Below are 27150 nucleotides of genomic sequence, written 5' to 3'. Positions count from 1 at the left end.
TTCCACCTAAAACTGTTATTATGGAGCTTAAGAAAATTCTGGGAGAAATAATCAGTTTTCAGCAAGGAATATTAGTTGGGACTGTAACTTGATTTGCAGCAGTGAAGATGTGTCTGTGGGGCCAAGAAGGGAAAATATAACAAAGGAGGGTAGATTTTTTAAGAAATTTATGAAAATATTTGGCTTGGAAGATGTTAATTCAGTAATAGGATTTTGGAGTGAATTTACATATTATTCCCCAAGATTTAAAAACTGGGCTAGGCTAGACAGAATTTACATTTCACAGGAACACATGCATTTAATTTTAAAGTCTTTATACTCCCCCAGTAACTATTTCAGATCATGCACCAATAATAGCTAAAATAAAAGCACAGGGCAATGAAATAAAAATTAGACATTGGTGCTTTCCCACCTATCTATTGAAAGGAGAGCAATTTAAGGAATAGGTAGTGGAGATTATTCAGGAGCTGTTAGGATAGAAATTTCTTTTGAAAATATAGTTAGGGAGTGGGATAAAATTAAGGTGGAGTTTAAAAATAGGGTGGAAATAAATGGAGCTGTGGTTAAGAAGTTAGAATTATTTAAAGGGAACGACGAATGTTAAGGTATTGCAGAATAAGTGGAATCTCACATAACAAGAAGAGGAGCAACTGCAGAATGCTAAACAGAAAATAAGGGATTACCTCTATAATGTGCACAAGTTTAGAAAGATTACTGTTAAGCAACTGTTTTTGATTACACTAGTGCACAAAAGCTTTTAGTACAACAACTCGGGCAACAGAAAGTAGTAAGGGGTGCCGCCAAACTTCTGGGACCTAAAACAAGGTGGATAACGAGAGATGCTATAGAGCTGCTAGAAATATCTCGGAAATTCTTTGAGAGTCTTTATTAAGCAGAGAGTCAAGAATAGATACAAATGGAAATGTTTATGGAAGAATTGAATGTCAACATTAGAGGTAGATGAAGCTCAATTACTAACAAGTTAGGATAGGAGAAGATGAGATAAAAATTGTGATGTGTAACCAATCTACAGGAAAATCCTCAGGAATAGATGGTATTCCTGTAGAAGTTTGGAAGGTAGCTATTAATTAATAGTACACTGTTTAAATGTATATCTGTTTACTTGCATACCTCTGATTACTTTTGTATTTCTGTTTATTGTGCTTTTTGCGTAATGATGTGATGTTCTTCGTGTTTTACTGTTGCAGTCATTACATTTGGGTTATCTGCTTGCAGGTAGCCCTCAGTCGGCCTGATTAACAAAGTCTTGGGTCCTGTGTCGGCTGCTGTCCCTTCTTCCAAGTCGTCAGGGGTATAAAACATGCAGCCGACACCATTACATTAGTTTTTCTTGCCGTGCGGTGCCCAAAGCAGAAGCAGTTTGCAAGTGCCAGTCGTCCGACTCCTGAAATTTTCCTTTTCGAGTTTCAGAACCGAAGTACCCCGTTGGGGAAACTTTTTCTTGCTCTTAACCGATGTCAGTAAAAGTAAATAATTGCATTACTTGTGGAAAGCAAATACCTCATAAAGATCTTCATTCGTACTGTATTCCTTGCCTAGGCCCAGACCACGACATACCTTGCTGTCGGTTTTGTGCCTTATTTAAACCACGAACTATCCATCATCGGTATATTTATGCTTCTAAATATTTTGGTGCTCGGTTCAGTTATCATGATATGTCTTTAGTCAGCCATCCGACTACCAACATTCCGAAAAAACGCACAGATAGACAGACAGGCCACCTAGGTCCAAAGCTGCCGACGACGCTTCTCCTAAGCCAGTCGCCAGTTCGCCGGTACTCAGTGAGGTGCTTTCGCAGCCCCTGATACCCACTACTTGTGATTCGCAGGCCTCTACTAAGACCCATTCGGAGTCCGGTATGCTGCGAGATGCTTCAACTGTGGAACCTGCGGATGTCTCTACCTTGGTTGGGTCCAGAGCCGCTGTGCAGGCACCGGCTTCTGAGGGTGTATTCAGGCCCTACTGACTTGCGTATTAAACCAATGCCATCTTCTTCTTCAAGGCCTAAATCTCGAACCATGCCTAAAAAACTGACACCCAGACTGCATGGTCAGGCCTCTATGCCTAAAAAACAGATGATAAGAATGGCTGAAAACCTTATTACTTTAATTAGGGGAAGCCAGCCTTCCCCCTCTAAGAGACCTAGGACTGAGTTTGTTTGATACTTCCGACCAGGATTCTTTATTTTCTGTTTCCTCTGATGACCAGGATTTACCCTTATCTACTTATGAAGATTCTGATGCTGAGGACTCCAGTCCCACTGCTTCCCCCCCAGAGGATTTATCTTTTGGTGAAACCTTGCATACTCTCCGGGAGCATTTTCATTGGGAAAGTCAGGATTTCTCTGATTCTAAAAAGAGGCTTGGGGATTTCTTACTCCTGCTCCAGCACAGGCCTTTAGCCATACCTCCTGTGTTAGGTTGTTGTTGATGCATTTGCAGAATCTAGCTTGGCCCCTGACTCTTTACCTCCTGCTCCCAGGAAACCTGATAGATATTACAGGGTCCCTGACTCTCACAAGTTCCTTTTCAAAAATCCTACTGCGGTTCCTGAGACCATTTCACAGGGGCTTAAGGGCATTGGATAGATAGGGTAAGAAGGTGTACACTTCTGCAACTTTGGCAATTAGGGCCTTAAACTGCCAGTTTCATATGTTGAAGTATCAGCAGCATATTATTGTATTGCTTAAACAGAAAATGATGTTTCCTGATTGTGCTGAAAATAAGGATTTACAAGATTTATTGCATTCAGCTGAACAGGTTGGAAAACATACTTTGCAATGTGGTTTTTACTCTTTAGAGGCATCTTGCAGGGCTGCTGTAACTGGGTCTGTACTTAGAAGGCATGCTTGGCTTAAGGAGCCATCCCTACCAGATCTTGTTAAAGCAAAATTACTGGATGCTCCCCTAAACCAGAACCACCTGTTTGGCAACAATACAGAAGAGGTTCTTAAAAAGATAGAAGAAAACGCTAAATCTATGCAAACTGTTAAAGAATTTTTTTACAAGTACAACCTAACCTCCAAGATTTAGTAGGCATTGGCCTTCCAAGAATTGGTCCTTTCCTGCCTCTTCCAGACCTTCTCAGTCCAAACCCAGATCCAACAGAGCTCCCAGGCTGCATTCCCATGCTACGCACAGGACTAAGCAATGGGGGAGCCTCCACTTCCAAATCTGGGAGTAATAAGACTCCCCCCTATGGTAAGCTGTCTCAATGACTTCCTTTTAAAATTTCCAAGCACTTATCAACTGACTTCCACTTTGGGGGTTTATTTACAAATTGTGATAGGCTAATAACCCCTGTAAGTTTTCATTTGATGTGCTTGTTTTATCGGGGTCTTCACTATAGCATTGAAAGCTGCCAACAGTGTTAGGAAGTTAAACAAGTCTTTACAACTGGAAAACAAAGCTATGGCTCTTTGCCTGAAAAAAAGTTTAAAGTGGTTATAGAAAAAGTCCAGAAAAAAGGTACAGCAAAGGTCTGAATAGAGTAATCTGGTACTTTTCTTTGAGAGTATTTCTGTTGGTTATAGTTTTGCACCACAAGCTGTTCATTTGTTTCTTAGAGTACTTTGTATTTGTACAGCCTGAGATTACTAAACATAACTGCTTTTTTATCTTTTTTTCATTTGATATTGTTACTACCTCTTTCACAAACGAGATCAGAATGAGTGATAGGCGTTTCTTTTGCTTTTCAAACAATTTTACTACTTTGAGCTTTCAACCTCCTCTGCAACTGCAAGAGCACTATTTGCCCTGATATGTATACATATTTATGTTCTTCAATGGGACTCCTTCCATATAGAAGGTTGAGGTTTTAGCATTTTGTATTGTACTTCAGCAAGGCAGTTTCCGTTACTTATAGTGAGCACTAACTTATGGAAAGTTGATAATTCATTCATGCTGCTGTCAAATCTGTTTTAAGTTCTGTATTCAGGAAATACTTTAATTTCTAAATGGCATTGAGTGTGAGATGGATGTAGTTTTATTGCCATTAAACAATAAAACCTGTTGACAGTGTGAAGAAGTTAAGTAAGCCTTTAAAATTGGAAGACAAAATTTTTTTGCATCCTTCAGCTAAAGTGTTAAACTGAGGGCCCCATTTGCCTCAGCTGGTGGTAGCTGAAGCAGATGCAAAAGATCCCACAGGTCTTTTCAAAAAGAGTAGTGGAAGATCTCCTAATGTTGTTACCAAATTCCCCCTAATCAGTATGAATACAACCTTAGATCTTCCCCAAAAAGAAGACATTGCCCTAGATTGACTAACCCAGTCAGCAAAGTCTAAATAAATAAGTCGATTTGCATTTAATTTCATATTTAAAAAAAAATCAACATGGATATTAGACAAGTAACATAAATCCATTGGCAAAAGTTTTGCTGCATCCATTGTGCCTTTTTTAATGTTTGAGGACAATAATTGTCCAGATGATGAACCTCCCAGTCTAACATCCAAAACAAATCAACCACTGGATCACATATTAGGATGGCTCTCAATACTGAACAACAAATTCCCTGACTTTGAGGCCCTCCTCCATATTCGGAGATCATCCTTGTTTGAGATATTATAGAAACCTAGTTTGTGACCAATGAGCACTCCCTTGATACCTGGGTTTTGTGCTTACCACTCTCTTTCCCCCAAGGGAATGCTTTCTAATCACAAAGTTTCTGTAACAGTACATACAAGGATGTCTTCCAAATGTCGAAGAGCATAGAAGTAGGGATGCTGTTATCTTGGATGATTTTACCTATTTAGTAATTAACTGATGGACCTGTACCTCCAAAGTAAGGTATGCTCAAAAGTTCTTCGATTTTATAAGTTTGAACTTCCTGGATCAGGTTGTTAATGAACCCAGTAGAGAACAGAATACACCTGACCTGGTCATAACAACTTTAGCATCTCTTTGAAACCATCTACAAGGTATTCCCCTCACTGGTCAAGTCAGACTTGAAGGTAGTATCTTCTCCATCAGTATTTCCAAACCATCAGAAACAAATATCATAGATTTCAAGGATTTCACAAACATGCAGATCTCTTGCAATTCTGTTAAGAAGTATAAATTAGAGTAAAATGGTATTACCCACATTTTTTTTTGTTTGATAAACACCTTTATTAAATTATCCCTTATGATGTAGGCACATCTACATTAATAGAAAAGAAAACCAACCGTTTTAACATTTTTTCCATTTACACTTACTTAGATTTTCTTTCATTATAACAACTGCCCTTCACACCAGCATTTCATAAATTGCCTTCCATTAATCCTCCCTCCTCTTTTTGAGCATTATTCTGCATGTGTTGCACAATTTCCATTTATTCTGTGTAATTGCTCCTCCCTTTTTCATAAAGATCTCTCTCCCATTTTTTTACAATATTCAACATTAACTGCTTTTTCGGCAGCCAATAGAAAAAGTAAATAAAGCATTACTCTGTCTAGGCAATTCATATCCCATGTCCCAGCTCAAAAGAATAATTTCCTTAGTTACAGCCATTTGCTCCCCAATATTTCAGACAGTGTACTCCATAGAAAATCTTTAAAATCTGCCAACGTATTGTATTACCTATAATGCTGATCCTGCAAAGGGTTATGCAGGCAAGTTCTGCTCATACCTGAACAGATGTATTAGACTGGTAGTCCCAACTAGATCCAGTGGAATGGAGAGGTTTAAAAACAAACCAGAGTGGTGGTCCTCAAACATTAATAAACTATATAATAAAAGAAACTTGTAAATCGATGTAGCGGAATGAAAGACCCTTAAATTAAGGATGACCTTAAACAGCTAGGTATGAAACTAAAAAGGACATACCAAAAGCAAAGGCAACCCATGACCTCAGACTAGCTACAGAAGCCAGACATCTGCAAATCCTTCTTTAGTTATGTCAGAAAAATAACAGATCTGTGTCAATTTATCAAAAAAACACATTGCCAAAACCCGTATGGTCTGCTGTGCTGCTAATCAAAAATCCTTTTACCTTGCACAGTTCACAGCAAAATGTTTCTTCCAGATCAAAATAAATCGTTGCTTCCTTGTGCACCACACTGATTAGGCGCATCATTGAGTACAATGCCCCCTTTGAGATGTACCTTACTAAGCATATCAAGCAATTTGAAAGATCCCAGAAGTTTTTAGTTAATCAAATCATGGGCTTAAAAGATCTGAAGTACCAGGAAAGACTGGAGGCTTTGCCCTTGTACTCCATTTCATATGGAGTTTTTAGGGGTGATCTGTGTTGTACTTATAGGGCTGTAAGAGATCCAGTAGTTCAGGAACTCTCGTATGTCAGTAAATCAAAATAGTCCAACAAACTCTAGGGCCAGAGATCTGAATCTACTTAACAAATAAGACAAGGAAGAGGAATAGATTTGCTGTGGAGTGCCCACCCGTTCTCTGGAAGAAACTCCCTCTCCAAGTTAAGTATTTTGCACACTGTCTTTAAAAAGGAGCAGGTCAACTGGATGGATATTCATAAATTTAACCCTGGTATATCTGTCCTGGGCCTCGTTAAAAGAGGTACAAGGCATGAATAGCCTCGCAGCTCAGTTGCCTTGTTATTCTTCTGATCTTATTGTTTCCCTTCTTATTAGCATGTGCATTTATGTGCTATGCTACAGGTACTCAAGTCTTTGTGAACTGGTTAGAGTATGTGCCAGCTCAACAACTGAGAGCAAACCTTGAGTATGCCTTTGGCAGTACATGACAACTTTAAAGTTGCTGGTACTTGCAGGGAAGGTAAGCTGCTGCTTTTTAAAATACAGGCCAGGAATAGCAAAGTAAATTAGAGAACCTTGCTGTTATGATTTACTGTTACATTGACTAAAATATGTGTATATTATTATCTGTTTTATGCTGTACTTAAACACAACTATGCCTTTTTGTACCATTAATTTGGCAATGTCTTGACTTGGTTCCTGCTTCCGTAGTCCTGAACAACTGAAGTGGTCACAAGGCTATTTCTTTGAATATCAGCCAATATTTGGAAGTAAACTAGTTGCTTTATTATTGTTCTTCATGTAGAAGTTATCACAGCCTTTTTACTTTTACATCATACCATATGATTTTGCTTTTCTGTAGTGGAAGATGACACCCTTCCAACTGGGAGCTCAGGAGCTAAAACCAAGCGCAGGCTAGATGCAGATGAAGAAGGGATGGAGGAAAATGGAGAAACCACTTCTGCATACTTTGCTGGTGCAAGAGGAAATGGTAGAAAAAGGAAGAAGAGCCGTTACACTACTGAGGCCAAGAAAAGAAAAACTGCTTATGGATCTCAGAACTGTGGTGCAAAGAGGTATTTTGATACACCCCACATATATATGTAGTTTAGTTGCATTTTAAAATTTAAATTCAATGAAGCAAGCCACATCATTAGCTTGAGTGTTTTCCTTCAGTCTGTTTTGCAGTTACTTTAATTTGTTTTTGCACTATTGCACTTTAGGGCAGATTTAAAAAAAAAAAAAAAAAAAAAAAAACTTTTTAAGAGAGACGTACATGTTTCATCTAGAGGTTGCTTATATGGACAAATGCATCTGTGTACTTTACAGATCAGGCTTGTGTGTGATGCCTGCACTGAGCCAAATTCTACCTAACACTTTAGAGCATTAAATGTTGCCAAGTCTGTTTTGTTGCCTAAACTCATGCATGGGACTGTCCCTTTTGCACACTGTATAGTTTTTTTGAGGCATTCTACCGTAGAATTGCAGATTAAATTCCTTTTCTTTTCAAATTAAAATATGACTAAGCTTTATACATAAGATGCTGTTTGGCTATGTTTGTACTTTACTAGCAAGATCGTTAACATTGCTCCTTCCAACAGGCAGTATTAAAATAATTAAATTGCAACCAAATGAAAGCTGCTCCTTAACTAGTAAGCAGTCAGACTCTCATGTCTGCTAATGACAAGAGGGTTCTGAGAGGTGCTATCGTGACAGCTGTGCATCCAAGGCTGTCAGAATTAACTCTCCCACATTGGAGATCCTACAGCTGTTTCACTCCAACTCACTTATACTGAGCAGTTCCTACAGTCTTCCATTAGAAGTTGAGTATACAAGCTCTCAAATTGTGATATGCACTTTTGGCTTCCCCTCATGTCAAGAAAGGCTTGCTGGTCAAAGTTAAGGATACTCCAGCAAGTCTTGTCATACCTGATAGGCCCACAGTAATGGGCCAGATATTAGATTTGTATGCATAGTTTAACATCTGGTTGGATTTATCTTGGATGCATGAGCTTTGAGAAGCACGGGTTAATGCCAGCTCAAGGTTCCTTGCAGACCTTTAACGCATGGTGCTACTTTCAGTATGTGCTGTTCCAAGTATTAGGACCATGACAGAAGGCCTTCTTTTGTCTTACTGCTTTGAAGGATCCCAGACCACCTTCTGCTTTAAGTCGAGGGGAATATCTTTCTCCGTATTAAGTTTCTCTCTGTAGGGGATTTTTCAGGATCTTATGATCTATGTTTCAGAGAGAGTCAAGGATGACTGCAGCTGCCTGTCAGATTATCTTGCCATTTCAGAAATTCTCCATCAGGCCCGCTTATTAAAGCACAGGATCCTTCCCCTGTAAGGTGTACATCCACCCTGGTTACATGGAATTTTCAGAATATTCTTGCTACATTCGTATATGCAGACATCCATCAGCACTGGGAACAGTTTTCCTGTACCACCAGTTACAGTCTCAGAAGCTCAGGTAGACAGGTTATTTCACTGGGCATTTTTCCTTTTTTGTGTTTCACTCTTGTATCTACTTCAAAAAAGGGAAATGCAGCTGTGGTACACCAGTTTCTTGCTATGACTACCATAATGGTTGATTTTGTATAGGGGTGGAACAGCACAGCACTAAATCTGATGTCAGTTTTCATCCATTCCTCAACTAATGGGTTTGAATCTGATCCTTGGATCTGACTCTGCCATTATACCAGCTCATGGCCTCCAACTAACTCTTGAGCACCTTCCCTACCCATAAAGCAACAACCCCTAACATCTCTCAGATCTTGTATTCCACTTTCGCATCTAGACATTGTCGCCTTCAGCTCTAGAGTGTGCAGTGGGAGATGAGTCATTTTTTTTAAATTTCTAATCTAAACATTCCTTACATACCAGCATTTCTTTAATCTTTAATTTTATTTTAAGTCGTTTCTACTGTCCTTTTTCATGTAAGCTTTCCTACCATCATTGGTAGGCCTCACTTTTCTTACCTTCTCCCTTTTACACTTAGTGTATACCTCTTTCATTACCATAGTTGGTATTTTTTCCCTATCTACAAGATTATTGTAGAGCTTCTGATGTCAGATTTCATTCTGGCCTCAACTTATGGGTTAGTTTCCGATCCCTCAAATCTGACTCTGCTGTTGCAAAAGCTCGTGGCAAACAGAAAACTCTCGAGTTACTCCTTTACCCACAGTGCACCAACCCCAAGTACCTCAGATCTTGTTGCCACTTCCAGTGAAAGATGTGGTGTTCCTGTGCTGTTGAGCGACTCTTCTGATAAGTTGAATGTTTTTTCCTTCTTAAGACTTTTTATGATTCCAATTACATTTTCCTTTCTTTCCAACTATTTAGCCCATGAGTTCCGGTTGAGAGAAAGAATAAACTTATTCTAAAAGGATTGCTCCCTTCTTTTTCTGAGAAGTTATCTGGAGCTTCCCTTGAAAAACTGAAAAAAAGACTTATCTCTTTCTCCATGTACTTCTCCAGCCTTAAAAAAAAAAAAAAAAAAAACTTTGGAGAAGGCTAAGAAAAGGTCTCTTTTGGATCCAACTGACTCCTAGGATCTTAGAAAGAAAACTTCTAAATTGTCAGATATGACTTCATACTCTGATCCCAACCAAAAGAAAAAAGGACCATCAGATCCAATCTTATCTTCGATCCAAAGCTTAAAAGACCTAAGGACCTGTCAGATGAAACTTCTTTGGATCCAATGCAAAAACCATCGGGGTTCAACTTTTTTTTTTTCTTACCAAACATCTTTATTAAATTTTCACATATGACAAAGGCATTCTTACATTTATATAAATGAAAAACATACAAAATAATACCACTTTAGTTGCAAACAGTTTACATCACAGACTCCAATGAAACAACTGTAGTTGCAAACATTATACATTACTTATAAACCATCCAGTCATTGTCAGTTAAGCATTATATGGCTCATTCAAATCTGGCCTCTTAAACCTCGATGTTAAGTTGTCTATCTTGCCTTCATTCTTGCTGGTTGGGTTCGGAGCCAATCCTCGGCTCCGACTCGGCCATCTACTAAAGCTCGAGAGCTATTTACTGGCTCGAGGCCTCCCCTTATCCCACAATGCTTGGCGCTAGATACCCAGATCTCGTTTACCGCTTCAGCTACGAGGTTGCGCTTATACTGGCTCAGGTCGTATTAATCCTTTTTTTTGTATTACTAGCTAATATTTACCTTGTATTTTCTTAGATATAGATTGTCTTTCCCTTGTAGTGTAGTTAGACTGTGTATCCCTTAGTTTGTCCCACTAAGGAAACTCGTTTTCTGTTGGAGAGTTTCTACCCCCTCCCTTGTTTCTCTCTATTAGTAGCTAACCCCACCCTTGTTGTACCTATAGGAGTAGTGTTTAGCCTTGTAGTATTTGTATATTTTTATTAAGGATAGTTAAGTGTGTGTGATAGTTTTTTGTGGTTATTATTGTTAGCTTAACTAGTGCGGGTGTGTGAGTGTTTCTGTGTGCCTTGTTTAAGCACTAGTTTAATTTTTCTCTCTTTAGTATCCCCGGGCCAGTATTCCAAGGATACTAAAGTTTCAGGCTTCAAGAAGTGTGACTCGTACTGTCAGAAGATGTCTCTGGCAGACAGTCACACTTTTTGTGTTTATTGCTTGGGTTCCCTACACCTGCAGGACTCCTGCTCGGTCTGTCATGCCTTCAGCCCGAGAGTCCTGCAGGAGCGTAGGAACAAGCTTATTTTGAGAGGCTTACTTAAGCCAGAGGGATCCCCGGTGAAGCCTCAGTCGGGGAAATCCTCAAAGCCTGCCAAGCTGTCGGCTCCCAGTTCGGAGCCGTCGTCGGGCGGAGCATCTGCCTCTTCTTCGGCACCAGCTGGAGCCGACATCCCTAGACCTCAATCGGCTCCGACTTTAGTGTAGGAACCGTCGTTGGGTAGAAAACGTTCTAGGTCCCCTTCTCTAGAATTGGTTCATTCGGCTCCGAGGTCACCGTTGCTTCAGTCGGAACAAAGCCATAGTTCCCACTCCTCTCGGTCCTCCAGGTTATCCGATCATGACTTGGAGAGGGTGGTCAGTAGACTCCTTAAATCGCAGGCACTGGCCAAAATGTTAACCAGCCCTTCTCAACAGACGGTGGCTGTCCCGGTGTCTTCAGCAGTTCCTCCTCCGACTCCCCTTTTGTGTTCGGAGCCGGAACTGGTTGGGGCTCGAATCTTGGAAACGTCAGAGCCGATACCACATCTTTCGGCTCCTTCGTCGGCTCCGATCTCTTCATTAGTTCCTTCCTTGGAGGGATCTCGGCGCCAGGACTCCGTTGGCTCCGAGGGGGCGAGTGGCATTGGACCTTTGTCCGACCCCATTCTCCCTCTCGGGGCTTCGGCGCAGGTGAGCCCGACATCGGCCTCGGAGCCATCTCTCTCGGTGCCAGGAGGGGTTCACATCTCTTCGGAGCAGGGACCCACTGCTCTGCCTGATAGGGGCGCCTTCGAGGTCATGAGGAGCGTGCTGACTCCTGAGTCTGCTCCCCCCCCCCCATGGTGCCTGCATCAGTCTCTGTCCACCCTCCTGACCCCAAGCGTGGAGAACAGACGCTCCAGGTTGCCCCATTGGGCGTATCTTCCTCTTCCGAGGCCTCCCCTGATCATTCAGAGGAGCCCCCTCGGAAGAGAAAATGTAAGAGGAAACATGTTGACTCCCCCGAGTCAGTCACGTCTGACCCCCTCTGAGGATGTCTCTTTTTCAGACATCCTAGAGATCCTTAGGCAGAGGGGGAACTGGACTGCCCTTAACCTTTCCGAGGATGTGTCTGTATACCTGGACGCGTTTGGTTCTCGCCCTTCCACCTCCTGGGTGTCTCCACCCTTCGACCCACTCATGGAAGTAGTGGCTCGAAGGGCGTGGTCAGCCCCGGACACAGTGGAACCAACTCCCCGCAGGCCAACTAAGTTCATTACAGCCCCACCCAACAAACAATTTTTGACAAAAGGTGTCCCCGTTGATGCCATGGTGGTGGCAGCAGCCACTAAGAAGGAGTTGGCTGACCCTTCGGTTCCTGTCCATCCACCTAATAAAGAGTCTGGGACAATGGACAGGTACGGGAAACAGATGTTTTCCTCAGCGACCTTTTCCATGCGGTCGCTGAATTATCTGTGCTATTTCACCCGCCTTCAAAGGGATCTTCTCAAGGAACTGGCTGATAACCCTTCAGGATCCATCAGCTGCGGGGGCTCAGGATAAGATTAACTACCAGCTGGTGACCCTTAACTCTATTTTCAACTCCTCCATGTGGCTCATTTCTTGTGCAGCCAATGGGGCGAGTAGGGCTGCAGGTACAGGCGTGGCTTTGAGAATACATGCCTGGATGCGGTTATGTAACTTTGCTGACCCCTTTAAGGCGTCCTTCACCAATACCCCCTTTGATGGTTCGGCTCTGTTTGGACCACAGGTGAAGGATACCCTTACCAGGTGTGAGCAGGAAAGCAAGACTCTCTCTGCCGTGGGAGTCCGTTTTTCTACTCCCTCTAGACCATACCCTAAGGGTCAAGAAGAGTGGGAAAGTGTGGTTTCGGAAACCCCGGGGAGTCGTGCCTGACGCACGTGGCGAGTTTCCCTCCAGGGGCAGGGGAGGGAACAATAATAGATGCCGCCCAAGGGGGTCCGCAAAATCAGGGTAGCAGAGAATCTTTCTTTGACAAACCCTTTCAGCACCCGTGAGGGGCTGCCCGACTGTCCACCTTCGGAGGCAGTCGGGGGAAGATTGTCACTGTACCCAGAAGCCTGGCAACTCCTCACACAAGACAAATGGGTATGGTCCATCATATCCAAGAGTTACAAAATCCCCTTTGTCCACACCCCTGTACAAAAAACCAAGTCCCTTCCAGATGTTCCACCTGGTCTAAGGGAACAAGCAGTGCCAGAAATTTCAAAACTGCTAGAAAAAAGGGCCATCCAGCCAGTCCCAGCAGACCAGCAAGGATCCGAAATTTACTCCAAGTTCTTTTTGGTACCAAAAAAGACAGGGGGCTGGAGACCCATTTTGGATCTTAGCAGGTTAAACAAATATGTTCAAAGAACGAAGTTCCGGATGGTCACGCTTCAGTCCATTCTACCCTTTTTGGGTCAGGACAATTGGATGTGCTCCATAGACCTTCAGGATGCGTACTACCATATCAAAATGGACAGGCGCTCCAGAAGGTTTCTCCGCTTCTGTCTGGGAGCCAGTCACTATAAATTCAGAGCCTTGCCCTTTGGTCTCACCACAGCCCCCAGGGTGTTCACCAAATGCATGGCAGTGGTTACGGCTCACCTGAGACGGCGAGCATTCCAGGTGTTTCCATATCTAGAAGACTGGCTCCTTACTGCTTCCACCAGGCATCAACTACTGCGAGCCAGGGATTATACCATCCAAACTTGCTCCGAGCTAGGTATCTCAATAAATTTCGAAAAGGTCTGCATTGTCGCCTTGTCAATCTATAACCTTTATAGGCGCAAGATTAAATACAAAAGAGCTGTCTGCAAAACTTCCTCTAGACAGAGTGTCAGACATTTGCCGACATGTGCAGGTCTTACTACAGTGCAAGAGGATTCAGGCCAGATTTATACTAAAAACTTTGGGTCTCATGGCAGCAGCAATAATACAAGTTGCCCTGGCTCGTTTTCACATGCAGATTCTTCAGTGGATGCTCTTTACCCAATGGTCTTTTCAACAACTTCCGATGTCTCACAACATAATAATCACTCAATCATGCAAAGACCACCTGGCTTTGTGGATGATCTCCCCTCTAGTACTCCAGGGCAGACCGTTTGTTCTTCCTCCTCCTGTTGCCACAGTGACCATGGATGCCTCCCTGATCGGGGAGGGGGGGGCATTTTCAGGGCAGGACTGTCCAGGGCACTTGGCAACCTCTAGAGTACCACCTGCACATAAACGTCTTGGAGATGAGAGCGGTGCTTTTAGCGTTGCAAGCTCTTCAGGACTCTCTACCCACCGGGACTATTGCAATTCAAACAGACAGTATGTCTGTAGTGTGGTACATCAACAAGCAGGGCGGAACCAAGTCCTATCCCTTATGTCGAGAAGCTCTCAGACTCTGGCAGTGGGCGATCTCCTCTCAACGGTTTCTGATAGCAACGCACATCCCCGGGAAGTCCATCGTCATAGCGGACAGGCTAAGCAGAGCTATTCTCATGCCTCACGAGTGGTCTCTCAATCAGTCAGTAGCGGACAAAATTTTCCACAGATGGGGTCAACCTTGCTGCGACCTTTTCGCAACTCCTCTCAACAGCAAGTGCGATGATTTCTTCACACTCTTCCCCCTCCCCGGCCACTCCCCCAGAGACGCTTTAGTTCACGATTGGCCCCGGGGTCTTCTGTATGCATTTCTACCTTTTCCCCCTAATTCCCAAACTAATTCACAAGGCGACCGCATTGGGATCCAGGAATGATCCTCATTGCCCCTTACTGGCCTCGACAAATTTGGTTCCCATTCCTGCATCGTCATCTGCTGGAGCAGCCTTGGAATCTGGACCCAGTGCCAGACCTCTTGGTCCATCAGTCGGGCGGGCTGCACCAATCCCTTCAGTCTCTCAACCTCACAGCTTGGTTGCTCCACTTCCAACCTTAGCCAGGCTTCCACATAATTCTCAGCCAGTGCGTGAAATCATCCTTTCTTCGCACAAATCTACCAACAGGAAGACTTATGCTAGTAAGTGGAAACGTTTCTCTTTCTGGGCAGAGGCTAGGAATATAGACCCCTTTACAGCCCCTGTCCATTACGCTCTATAAATTTTTAATAGAACTTTTTCAAACTGGTTCCTCATCTGCCAACATTAGGGTCCAATTAGCTGCTATTGCAAATTTCCACGCTGGCCTGTCAGAAACCAGCATCATGTCCCACAAACTTTGCAAGGCCTTTCTTAAAGGGACTATTTTGCTTAGGCCCCCGGTCAGAGATCCCCCACCTCCGTGGGATTTAAACTTGATATTAGCTTCCTTGATTCTCCCTCCTTTTGAACCTGCGGCTTCCTGTTCCTTAAAATTACTCTCCTGGAAGACTCTCTTTTTAGTAGCCATCACCTCAGCTAGGAGAATTTTGGAACTTAGCCCTCTGTATTCTTCCTCCTTACCTTGTGTTTCACAAGGATCCCAGGACTAATCCTTCTTTTCTGCCCAAGATACCTTCTGAAACAAACCTGAATCAGGCTATTGATGTACCTGTCTTTTTTCCTAACTATTCCAACAAAGCTGAACAAAAGTTACACCAATTGGATGTTCATAGGCAATTACGTTTTTATTTGGATAGGACTAAGCAAACAAGAAAATCAGACCAACACTTCCTGTCCTATGCTGAGGGCAAACAGGGCCTGCCAGTTTCTAAAGTAACTTTATCCAGGTGGTTGTCCTCTATTATTACTTTGATTTATCAACTGAGACATAAAGAACTCCCTACTAAACCTAAAGGTCATTCCACCAGAGCGTTAGCTACTTCGGTAGCTTTTCAAGCTAGACTACCATTGGCATCTATTTGTGCTGCAGCCACATGGGCCACTCCTCATACCTTCATTTCACATTATAAGTTGAATATGGCCTCTAGGAGTAGAGCTGATTTTGGTTCCACTGTGCTCAAGAGTCTGTTCCGATGAGCCACCCAGGACTAAGGTGCTAGGGACGCTGTCCCAACCAGCAAGAATGAAGGCGAGATAGACAACTTAACATTAAGAAGTTATGTACCTACCATGACGTTCTATGTTAGTTGTCTTCGTCTCGCCTTCTTTCTTGTGTCCCATCCCCCTAGCCTGGACAGACCGAAGAGAGTCCCTTTTTGAGGCCTTCTTCCTCTGGCTGAGTCTTATCTGGGTTACGTCCTCCTCTGTTTTTAGTACTGTAGGTAAACCTTGTAGTTTGGACAGGTGTCCTTAAATTTTTTTCTATGGTGTTAGCTCTGCCAAACGAGATCTGGGTATCTAGCGCCAAGCATTGTGGGATAAGGGGAGGCCTCGAGCCAGTAAATAGCTCTCGAGCTTTAGTAGATGGCCGAGTCGGAGCCGAAGATCGGCTCCGAACCCAACCAGCAAGAAAGAAGGCACGAAGAAGACAACTAACATGGAACGTTATGGTAGGTACATAACTTCTTCCTGCTCTGCATATATTGTTCCCACAATTGCCAGTTTTTCCTATGTAGTTTGTGCCTTCCCTTTTCTTAAGATCCCAATTCCAGTTTTTTCTCTGTTACTATATTCACTACTTCTAGTAAAGTTGGTCTAGACTTGATTTCCATTTTCTAGTAATTGCATTTTTGGCAGCCACCATAATTAGACTCAGCAAGGCTTTACTATGTCTAGGCAATTCTGATTATATAGCATAACTATAAAAAAAAAAAAAAAGTAATCTTCCCCAGTCATTCCAATTTGCTCACCCAGCATCTCCGAAAGAGCAATCTGCAGGGAAACCCTAAATTCTGCCAATTTAATTTTTATCCCACTCCATAGCTATGTTTTCAGAAGATAATTCTATCTTCTCCAGTAGCTCCTGAATTAATTCTGCAACCCATTCCTTAAATTCCTCTCTTTTCAACCGATAGGTGGAAAAGCGCCAGTGTCTCATTTTTATTTCATTACCTTGCGTTTTTATTTGTTGTTGTTGGTGCATGATCTGAAATAGTTATTGGGTGCATTTCATGGCCTTCATTTAATGCGCTCATTCCTGTGAGAGAGAAAATCTATTTAGTCTAGGCCAGGTATCTCAGTGAGTAATATGTAAATTCACTCTGAACTCCTAGTACTGAATTCACATCTTCCATGCCAAACATTTTCATAAGTTTCTTCAAAAATCTACCCTTCTTTGTTGTATTTTCCATTCTGTGCCCCCTATACACATCTTCACTGTTGCAAACCACATTCCAATCTCTGCCTATAAGCAATGTTACTTGCTGAAAGCTGATTATTTCTCCCAGAATTTTCTTAAGCTCCATTATAGCAGTTTTAGGAGGAATGTAAATGTATGCGAGTGTAATCCTTCTCCCTCTGCAGTAGCCCCTTGGTACTGTGCATCTTCCATTATAGCAATAACCCACGCCTGGGTGTTGGAAATGCTGGATTTACCCACGGTTGGTGTGGTTTGGTCACGAGGGCGAAGCCCGAGTGGCCAAACAAAGACAACCCTGGGTAAATCCAGCATTACCCACACCCAGAAGTGGGTTATTGCTATTATACAATGACATTAATTAAGAAAAAAAATACTTACTTTTTTTAAATAATGGCATTGTATAATGCCTCCTTGCTGCCCTTCCGCAGCTGTCTGGTATTCTGTGGCAGTTCTGATGTACTACGCTTGCGTATGCTTACACAGTACATCAGAGCTGTGGGTGGAAGCAACGGAGAAAGCAAGATCTCTGTTGCTTTTTACAAAGTGTCTCGGTATGTTAAAGGTGATTAACATTGCGAGACAGCTTTAAAAAAAGCAACGGAGAAAGGAAGATCTCAGTTACTTTTTTTAAAGCTGTCTTGCTATGTTAAACTCCTTTAACATAGCGAGGCAGTGTCTAAAAAGCAATGGAGATCTTGCATTCTCCATTGCTGTAAAAAAAGACTTATACTAATGGAAAAAGTCCAGGCGACTGGACCTTTTTCCATTATTATAAGTCTGATTTACAACGCACGTTTTGGAATATTAATGGGGTGTCATTGTATAATGTCTTTTTTTCCCTCTTTTATCAGTATTGGAGCTCCTTTTGCAATTAATATAAGTACTCTCCTCTTTTCCTTTGCCCCAAATATTTCGCTGAATAACCATCCTGAAAACCTTTCTTTATCAGATTGACATGTTCAGGTCTTCCAAGGTGTCTCCCCTATAGCATAGCTGTCTGCGCTCTACATTTTTTAATATAGTTCACCCCAAAGACAATGCTGCAAGTGGATTGGCCATGCTAAAATTGGCCCTAGGCGTGAGTGTGCCTTCTGTGGAAGGTTGGGTGCCGGGCTGGCAACTCAACACCGTAAAAACTCCATTGCCAATCATGAGCGGACAAGGTGAATCTGCTGTGGTGACCCCTATCCGGGAAAAGCAGAGAGAGAGGGACTACTTTCTTCTTTATATTTATCAGTAAGACCATTCTGATTGAAAAACGTTACAGAAAATATCTATTTCTTATATAGTTATTACCACCTTTCATATGTAACTGCTCTTTTGCTAAATGTGTAGTTCCAGCTTTTATGTTACATCTGCATACTGTTCGGCAGGTTGGTCTTTTATACAGTTTCATGTCATTTCCATTTGCGCCTATGTTACATCTTACATAACTTTTTGTTTTTTGAAAGCCCTCAAACAGAACAAACAACCCCCTAAAATAACCCTCCTAAAACCTATGAACTTAACAGTAACACACACAACTATATACATCTTCAAATATTGAAGTTCTTGCTTCCTAATAAAACATAAGATCTGATATTGTTAATCCTCGTTCATTCCTTACGTATGGGTATCGGTTTCAAGCTCGGAACCGAGCCGGCTATTTTCCAAGCTCGCGTCAGTTTCAAACACTCGAGCTAAACTCTTACCCACAATTCCCCTCTCCCTGTTACCTCAGATTTCGTTTGCCGCGTTGCCATCCAGTCGTGTTAAGCTACTTCTCTTGAGCTAAGTACAGTCAATTGTTGTTTAATTGCTTTACAAATTACTTTTCTGTCAGAAAAGTTAATATTTTATTGTCTCTTGCCGTATCGCATCTAGCATTCATAATTTCAGATTTTCTTCTCTGTCCTTTACTTACCCTTTTTACCATGAGGTAATTTCTCCTTACCATCGTTGGTAATCCCTTTCTTTTCTTTTTCATATCTCCGGGTACTCTCTTGTACCATGGGTTTAAGCGGTGTTCTGATTGTGGACACAAACTGCCCATTTTTGATGCACACTCTTTGTGTTTATTGATGTTCATCGTGTTTCACTGTATTTTCTAAGAATGAAAATTTGCTTCCCACAAGAAATACAATTAACTTTTTCTGACATCTGTCTGGAGCAAGAAAAAAGTTTCCCCCAACGGGCTACTTAGCTTTATTGAAGACTTCGGATCTGAAATTCGTTTCGAAAATCTCAGGAGTCGGCCAACCGGCACTTGCGAACTTTTGCTTCGGGCATCGCGCGGCAAGAAAGACTGAAGAAAATGGCGTCTGCTGCATCTTATATACCACTGTCAGGGAAGAGGCGACAGCAACCGACGCCGGATCAGGACTTTGTAATTCAGGCCGATTACGGGTAGCCTTTCAGGATAACCCAAGTGTAATGACTGCAACAGTGAATACACTCGAACATCTACATTTATGGTAAGTACACAACTGTACTTTTGGGAGCTTCCCATTTATCTGTTGAACCACCTTGTACTGTGTGTGAAAACTTTTCTAATAGAACTTTGTTAGAAAGGAAAAATAAGCTGATACTGAAGGGACTTCTAAAATCTCCCTTTTCAGTGGCTATTTCTGGGTCAGAGGTCTCAACCCCTCCTAAAGCCCATAAGAAAATGCATGTTTCTACTAAGGCTAAATCCTTGCCTTCGTCCCCGGCTGGGGACTCTCAACAATCGAAATCTAAAAAGGCTAAAATTTTGACTCCGGAGCTCTCTGTCAGCCCCAGTGCTTTCGGTGTCCAGACCTTCGGCACCGAAGCCTTCGGCTCCATTAGTGATTTTGGCTCCGTTCTCTCCTGCAGCCTTCTACATATTGGCACCGAGGGGCTCCTCGGTTCAGACCTTTACCACTGTATTGGCACCGACCATTCAGTCGGCGCAGACCTTCACTGCTTCAGTTCCAAGATCTTCCTCGGAACCAAGGCCTTTATTACTGACTCCAGTTTTGTCGGTTCCAGTTTCGTCGGCACCGATCCCTGTGTCGGTGCAGACAATGACACTGGCACCGATTACTCCTTCAGTGCAGACTACAGTAGTTCAGTCTTTCTCGGCACCGTTGTCATCGGTGCGATCAGACGAGTTGAGCATCGAGTCTGCCTCTTTTTGTGGACAGGCCTGTTTCTCCCTCAGTCTCGGTGAGGTCCACTAGAAGTCTTTTTGAACAGGATGTGTTGCGTCTTGTGGACCAGGCATTCTTGGCCAGAGGTATTCTACCCCCCAGGAACTATCCTTCCTTGGGAGGTGATCACCTATCTCCAAAGACACCTTCTTATTCTCCTCCTTCATTGCCTTTGAATTCCATGGATATAGTACAGTCTTTCCCTTCTGCGGTTCCCTTTATGGAACTCACTAAGGAACCGCAGTTGCCTTTGTGGCAGGAAAGTTTTGCTACGACCCAGGATGTCAGCTGTAATGCGCATAGCTTGCTGCTCCACAGCCATCCAGGGACTCCTAGTCGGCAGGCTGAGCTACTTAGGGGAGGAGTGCCCCCCTGTCCTCGACGTACACTCCTCTCCGGGTGGACCAGTCTTCCAAATGATGGAGAAGGCTTTCACTGCTGCTGGCGATACTGGACTGTCAATACCTCCGCCCTCCTCTGGTACACTTGTTTCACAAGTCGCACCTAGTGGACACCGGGTGCAAGGGCCTCAGGACACATTCCCTCAGGAATCCCCTTTTTCGTTGTCTTCCCCAGCTTCTCCCGCTGAGGAGGTCCACCAGAAAAGTTTGTGTAAGAGAAAGCACATGGACTCCACAGAGGAGTCTCTCACCAAAGAGACAGATTTTGATGAGGGGGAAGGATCCCCTCAGTCACCCTCTGAGGTATCCTTTGGCAATATCCTTGAAATCCTGAAACAGAGAGGTGACATCTAATCCGACCCCTGAGGAATTTGTGTTCCTGCATGCTTTTCGTGCCCAGCCCCCTACCTCCTGGATTACTCCACCTGCCGATGAACTTGTCAAGGAAGGCCCCTGATAAAGTTGAAGCTATTCCCCGGAGGCCTTATAAGATCTTGTCCCCTCCTGCTTCAGATACCCATTGGTCCAGGGGTCTTCCTGTAGATGCTTTGGTGGTGGCGGCCACAACAAAAAAGGATCTGGCAGAAGAAGAAAGCCAGACTGTCCATCCGCCTAACAGAGTCCCGGGCCCTGGACAGAATAGGGAAGCGTACTTTTGCTTCAGTGACCTTTGCTATCAGGTCCCTGAATTATATGGCACATTTTACCAGGCTTCAAAGGGATCTGGTCTCTGAGCTCTCAGAAACCTTGGCTTGTGCAGTGTCTGATGAGGTCTGTGACAAAGTGGCCTCTCAGCTAGCCACCATTGAGTCTGTAGCTAACTCTTCTATGTGATTGATATCTCACACATCAGAAGGAGCAGCGGGTTCAGCTGCAGTCTTGAGACGACACGCCTGGATGCACTTGTGCAACTTTGCGGAACCTTTTAAGTCTTCCTTTCTTAATGCCCCCAATGAGCCCTCCTCGTTGTTTGGGCCCAAAGTGAAAAGCACACTGGCCAGATGTGAACAAGACGGTAAGACCCTTTCTGCCATAGGTGTCAGTTATTCTTCCCCTCAACGTGCTTTCTCCCGAAACCAAACGAGTGGGAAGATATGGTTCAAGAAATCTCAGGGTCCTTTCCGTGACCCACAGGCCGAGTTTTCCCCCAGGGGCAGAGGGGGAAACTCACAGGGAAGACTCTCCTTTCTGGGCAGAGGGGGACCGCGTAACCAGGGTTCCAGGGATTCTTTCCGTGGTCAATTCTACCAGCGCTCCTGAAGAGTGGCCCAACTCCTTTCCTCTGGAGGTGGTTGGGGGACATTTCTCCTTGTACCCTTCTGCCTGGCTAACCATCACCACCGATTCTTGGGTACAAAGGATCATAACCAGAGGTTATCCTATTCTCTTCGATCTTTGTCCCGTCATGTCAAAAAATCTTCCCGACGTTCCACCCAGTCAAAGGGAAGAAGCAGCACTACAGATAGAAAAGCTGCTAAGAAAGAGTCATCCAAATAGTCCCTCCAGACCAGATAGGATCCGGATTCTACTCGACTGTTTTTGGTGCCAAAGAAAACCGGGGACTGGAGACCAATTTTGGACCTCAGTGTATTGAACAAGTTTGTGAGAGTACAAAAATTCCGGATGGTCAGTATGCAGTCTATCCTCCCGCTTAAAAAGACAGTTGAATGTGCTCTATAGATTATCAAGATGCGTACTACCACATAAAGGTGGACAGGCCATCAAGAAGATTTCTGTGCTTCTGTGCGGGAGCCAGTCACTGCCAGATCAGAGTACTGCCCTTCGGACTCTCTACAGCCCCCAGAGGGTTCACAGAGTGCATGGCAGTTGTCACAGCTCACTTGCGACTCCAAGGATTCCAGGTGTTTCCGTACCTAGACGACTGGCTCATTTCTGCCCCGACCAGACACCTACTGGAAAAAGCCATGGCATACTCTCTCCTCGCTTCTCAAAGGCTAAGCATAACCATAAACTGGCAGAAATCCAATCTCACCCCCATCTCAGTCGACAGAATTTTAAGGATAAAGCAACAACTAATTCCAGTCCTTTCAAAGGAAAAATCCACGGCTCACACGGTTCTACAGTTGTTGGGTTCCATGGCAGCCTCCATCACCATTGTTCCCCTGGCCAGGTTTCACATGAGGCTTCTACAATGGCTACTGCTCACCCAATGGTATCCTTTTCAGCCATGATTCGAGTAACCCACAGGTGCAAACAGGATTTAAATTGGTGGATGAGACACAATCTCTATCAATGGTCTCGCCCTTTTTGCCCCCAGCAGCCCAAGGCCACAGTGACCACAGACACCTCCCTGATGGGGTGGGGGGGCTATGTCAGGGACAGACAGTCCAAGGCACTTGGTCCCAACCAGAGGCCCATCTGCATATAAATGTTCTAGAGCTGAGGGCGGTGCTTCTGGAGTTGCAAGGGTTCCATTCCCTGCTGCCGTCTGGGGCAATTGCGATTCAATCAGACAACATGGCGGTGGTCTGGTACATCATCAAGCAAGGTGGAACCAAATCTTACCGCCTTTGTCGAGAGGTCATGAGGATATAGCAGTGGGCGATGGCTACCAACCGTTTTCTTCTAGCATCGCACATTCCCAGGAATTCCAACGTGATAGCACTCAGACTCAGCAGGTGCATTCAACAACCTCTTGAGTGGTCCCTGAATCCTTTGATAGTGGCGATCTTCCACCGCTGGGGTCGTCCTTGCTGCGACTTCTTTGTATTCCCGGCCAGCTACAAATCCTGCAACTACTTCGTTCTGATTCCCCCTCTGGGACAGTCACCCAGGGACACACTAGTCCACGATTGGCCCTTGGGTCTTCTCTACACATTTCCGTCCTTTCCTCTTATTCCCCAGTTTCTGAAGAAAGCCCGGCAGTTGAAGAGCAAGGTAATCCTCATAGGACCATATTGGCCACGACAGATTTGGTTCCCATTCCTTTGGCCTCTCCTACTAGATCGACCATGGATCCCTCCATCCAATCCACGAGTTGAGCTCACACCCACAGAACCTGATTCATCCCAACCTGAGCAGCTTGAAGCTAACGGCTTGGCTACTCCCAATTCATTCCCTTGATTGCCAGACAGAATGATCTGTCTGTACCAGTGCGTGATACTATTATTGCTGCTCATAAGTCCTCCACTACAATTACTTATCTGAGCAAGTGGAAAAGATTTACCTGTTGGCTGAAAGATAAACAAGTAGACCCCTTTTCAGCACCAGTGTTGATAATACTAGACTATCTGGCCGACCTGTTTCAATCAGGTCTATCAGCCTCTACCATTAGAGTTCATTTGGCTGCAATTTCTAATTTTCATGAGGGTGTCCAAGATTCCTCTCATGTTCCATAAGTTGTGCAAGACCTTCATAAAAGGTGTGAATCATCTGAAGCCACCTTTTTGGAGAACCTATTCAACCATGGGATTTATCATTAGTTCTGCAAGCTCTGACAATGGCACCTTTTGAACCCAACCTCCTCTTGCGACCTCAAGTATTTGTCATGGAAAACCTTGTTTTTGGTGGCTATTACTTCTGCCAGACGTATTTCTGAAGTTCAAGCTTTATGTATCAAGAGTCCATACTTGATTTTTCATAGAGATATAGTGTCTCTGAGAACTAATCTGTCATTTCTGCCTAAAGTGATCTCTGAAATGTCCATTAATCAAGCCATTGAATTGCCAGTTTTCTTTCCCAGCCATTCAAACAGAGGAGAGTATTGCCTACATACTCTTTATATTCGCAGGCAAGTCCCTTTTTACCTAAACAGGACTAAACCATTTCCTAAATATGACCAGTTATTTTTGGCCTTTTTTGGACCTAGATTAGGATCAGCTGTTGCTAAGGTCACATTAGCTAGATGATTGAAGGACTGTGTGACATTTATTTACACACAACATAACATTTTGTTGCCTACTACCATGAAAGCTCATTCAACAAGGTCGGTGGCAACTTCTGCTGCCTTCCATGCCAGAGCTTCTTTACATGTTATCTGTGCAGCTGCAGCTTGGGCTATGCCTCATACCATCATCAATCATTACAAATTTGATTTGGCTTCCAGGGGAAGAGCATCTTTCTGTTCTATGGTGCTCAGGAATGTCCTTCCATGAGAGCCTCCCAGGAATAGAGGTAGCTGGGCACTCTGTCCCATACGTAAGGAATGAACGAGGATTAACAATATCAGATAAAGAAGTTATGTCTTACCATAACGTTCCATCTGTATTGTTGATCCTCGTTCAATCATTACGACCCTCCCTCCTTCCCCCTCCTGTGGTTTCTAGTGGATCTCACCATCCAGTTCTCTTAGGTTATTTGACCAGAGGTAGCCCCTACCTTCTTTAACTTGCAAACTCAGTCTGTGGTAACAGGGAGAGGGGAATTGGGGGTAAGAGTTTAGCTCGAGAGTTTGAAGCTGATGCGAGCTTGGAAAATGGCTGGCTCTGTTCCGAGCTCGGAACCAATACCCATACGTAATGACTGAACGAGGATCAACAATACAGATGGAATGTTATGGTAAGACATAACTTCTTTTTCTAAGTTGATAGCTACACAGGCTGAAGTTAACCAAAAAGAAAGGTTAGTCATCCTAAGAGGCATGGTACAGCCTGTGCTATTTGAATTTGTATAGCTTTATAACTCTCCCAGTTAAGAAAATACTTGAATGCTTTCAGTAAACACTTTCTCCAAGCCATTTCTCTTTATCAAATTGTCTTCTAGTGACATGCAGACTAGACACAAAACTGCTAAGGGTACCTTGTTTATCAAAAAAAAAAAAAAAGACTTACTATATTCAGTACTCTGTTTCATTTGCATGCTTTGTAATAAACTTGTTACTAGATAACACTAGGGTTTTTACCCAGTCATTTCCCTATGCAAGCATGGGAAAAAGCACACTGATTTTTCTTTTGTTATACTCTCTTAATTAGACCCTTCTGCTCCCCCCTCCATTCTCTTCTCCTCCTTTTTTTTCCCATTGCAGTGCCTGCATTTTTCAAACCTGAACAAAGAAAAAGAGAGAAGGGTGAACAAAAAACAAAAGAACCTGTTGATATTAGTATCCCCGTTGAATTAAAAAAAAAAACTTAGAGAATTTCAATTCTGTTTTTTGTATTATCTTTAAAGCTGCGACACCTGGAAACCCCCTGATTGTTTTCAGGGAACATTATGTCCTAGTCAGTTTCTCTGTTCTTTTTTTCTTCCTTTCCCTCAGCCAATCCCCTTCCACCAAGCTGTCTCCAGTTTCTCTTTCTTCGGATTCGACTTCTAAGTCAAAGAATTAGATGGGTCTCCTTTAATAGTGTCCACTCGTTCTTCCAGGAGCCTTGCTGAAGATGATTTGGAAAGGTTAGTGAGAAGGATTCTCTTGGGCGGCCACGGTGGTGCAGTGGTTAGCATTGTTCTCTCACAGCAAGAGGTTCTCCAGTTCGATTCTCGGCTGGGGTGCCTTCTGTGCAGAGTCTGCATGTCCTCCCTGTGGTCGCGTGGGTTTCCTCCGGGAGCTCCGGTTTCCTCCCACATCCCAAAGACATGCTGTAGGTGGATTGGACACTCTAAATTGACCCTAGGTGTGAGTGCATGCATGTGTGTGCCTTCTGTGGAAGGTTGGGTGCCGGGCTGGCAACTTGACACCGTAAAAACTCCACTGCCAATCATGAGCGGACAGTGATCCGCTGTGGCGACCCCTAACCGGGAAAAAGCCAGAAGAAGAAGTGAGAAGGATTCTCTTGGAACAGAACATGTCAAGTATCCCGTTGGTTCCTACCCACTTTAGGTCAGGAGATAACCTTTCTACTGCACCCACTTTGCAAGTTCCTCCTCCGAATCCCTAGTCGGTCTCAGAGTCTTCTGATCCGAGTTGTCTGAGCCCATCTGCATCTGATCCAAGAATTTCCTTATCCTCTGATTCGAAGCTTGTTCTGAGCTCTTCATTTCCACTGGATCCAGAGAACTCTTGGAGCCAGGGCTATCCTGTCTGGTCCAGGGTGTCGCTGTGGACTCCAAAGTTTTTGGAGCCATCTTTCCACCTCGGGGCCTTGGTATGGGTTAGCCCTGCTCCATCTTCAACCTTGGGAGGATTCTACTTGCAGCAGGGAGGGGACTGTGGTTTGCCCTTTCGGATCCAGGGTCCTATTCCTATCTGTGAGGTCTGCATTTCAGTTCATGGAGAGAGCCTTGTCTGCTTCCTTGACAAAGACTGTTCCCTTCAGATTCTTAGTCTGCAGGCTTGCCATCTGATCACTTGGAGTTTTGTCTATCCTCTCCACAGGGATAGCTGGTACTAAAACCCCAGGCTTCCCAACAAGGTGTTCTGACCTCTTCTGATAACTCCCCAGAGCATCCCACTGAGGAACTCCCTATGAAGAGAACATGCAAGAGGAAGCATATAGATTACCTAGAGTAGTCTGTCACAGAAGATACAGACTTTGATGAAGGTGGAGGGGTCCCCATGGTCACCTCCTAAAGATGTCCGATTTGGAGGCATCCTTGAAATCCTGAGTGCTGGATGGAAGTCCAGCAACCCTTC

At 43.7% G+C, this 27150-nt stretch overlaps 1 protein-coding gene across 1 annotated transcript in view; it reads left to right on the top strand.

Moving 5' to 3' along the window:
* Nucleotides 1-27150, top strand: part of BLM (BLM RecQ like helicase) — a 1689823-nt gene that overhangs the window by 1455050 nt on the left and 207623 nt on the right. Inside the window, exon 23 of the mRNA XM_044077719.1 lies at nucleotides 7092-7305. Coding sequence (XP_043933654.1) covers nucleotides 7092-7305 — 214 coding nt within the window. The remainder of the gene's footprint in view (nucleotides 1-7091; nucleotides 7306-27150) is intronic.

This window comes from Protopterus annectens, chromosome 7.part0 (genome assembly GCF_019279795.1).
Source record: "Protopterus annectens isolate FY-2018-M chromosome 7.part0, PAN1.0, whole genome shotgun sequence".
Taxonomy (NCBI): Eukaryota; Metazoa; Chordata; order Ceratodontiformes; family Protopteridae; genus Protopterus; species Protopterus annectens.
The sequence above is the reverse complement of the archived record's forward strand: the minus strand, read 5'-3'. Positions and strand labels throughout refer to the sequence as shown.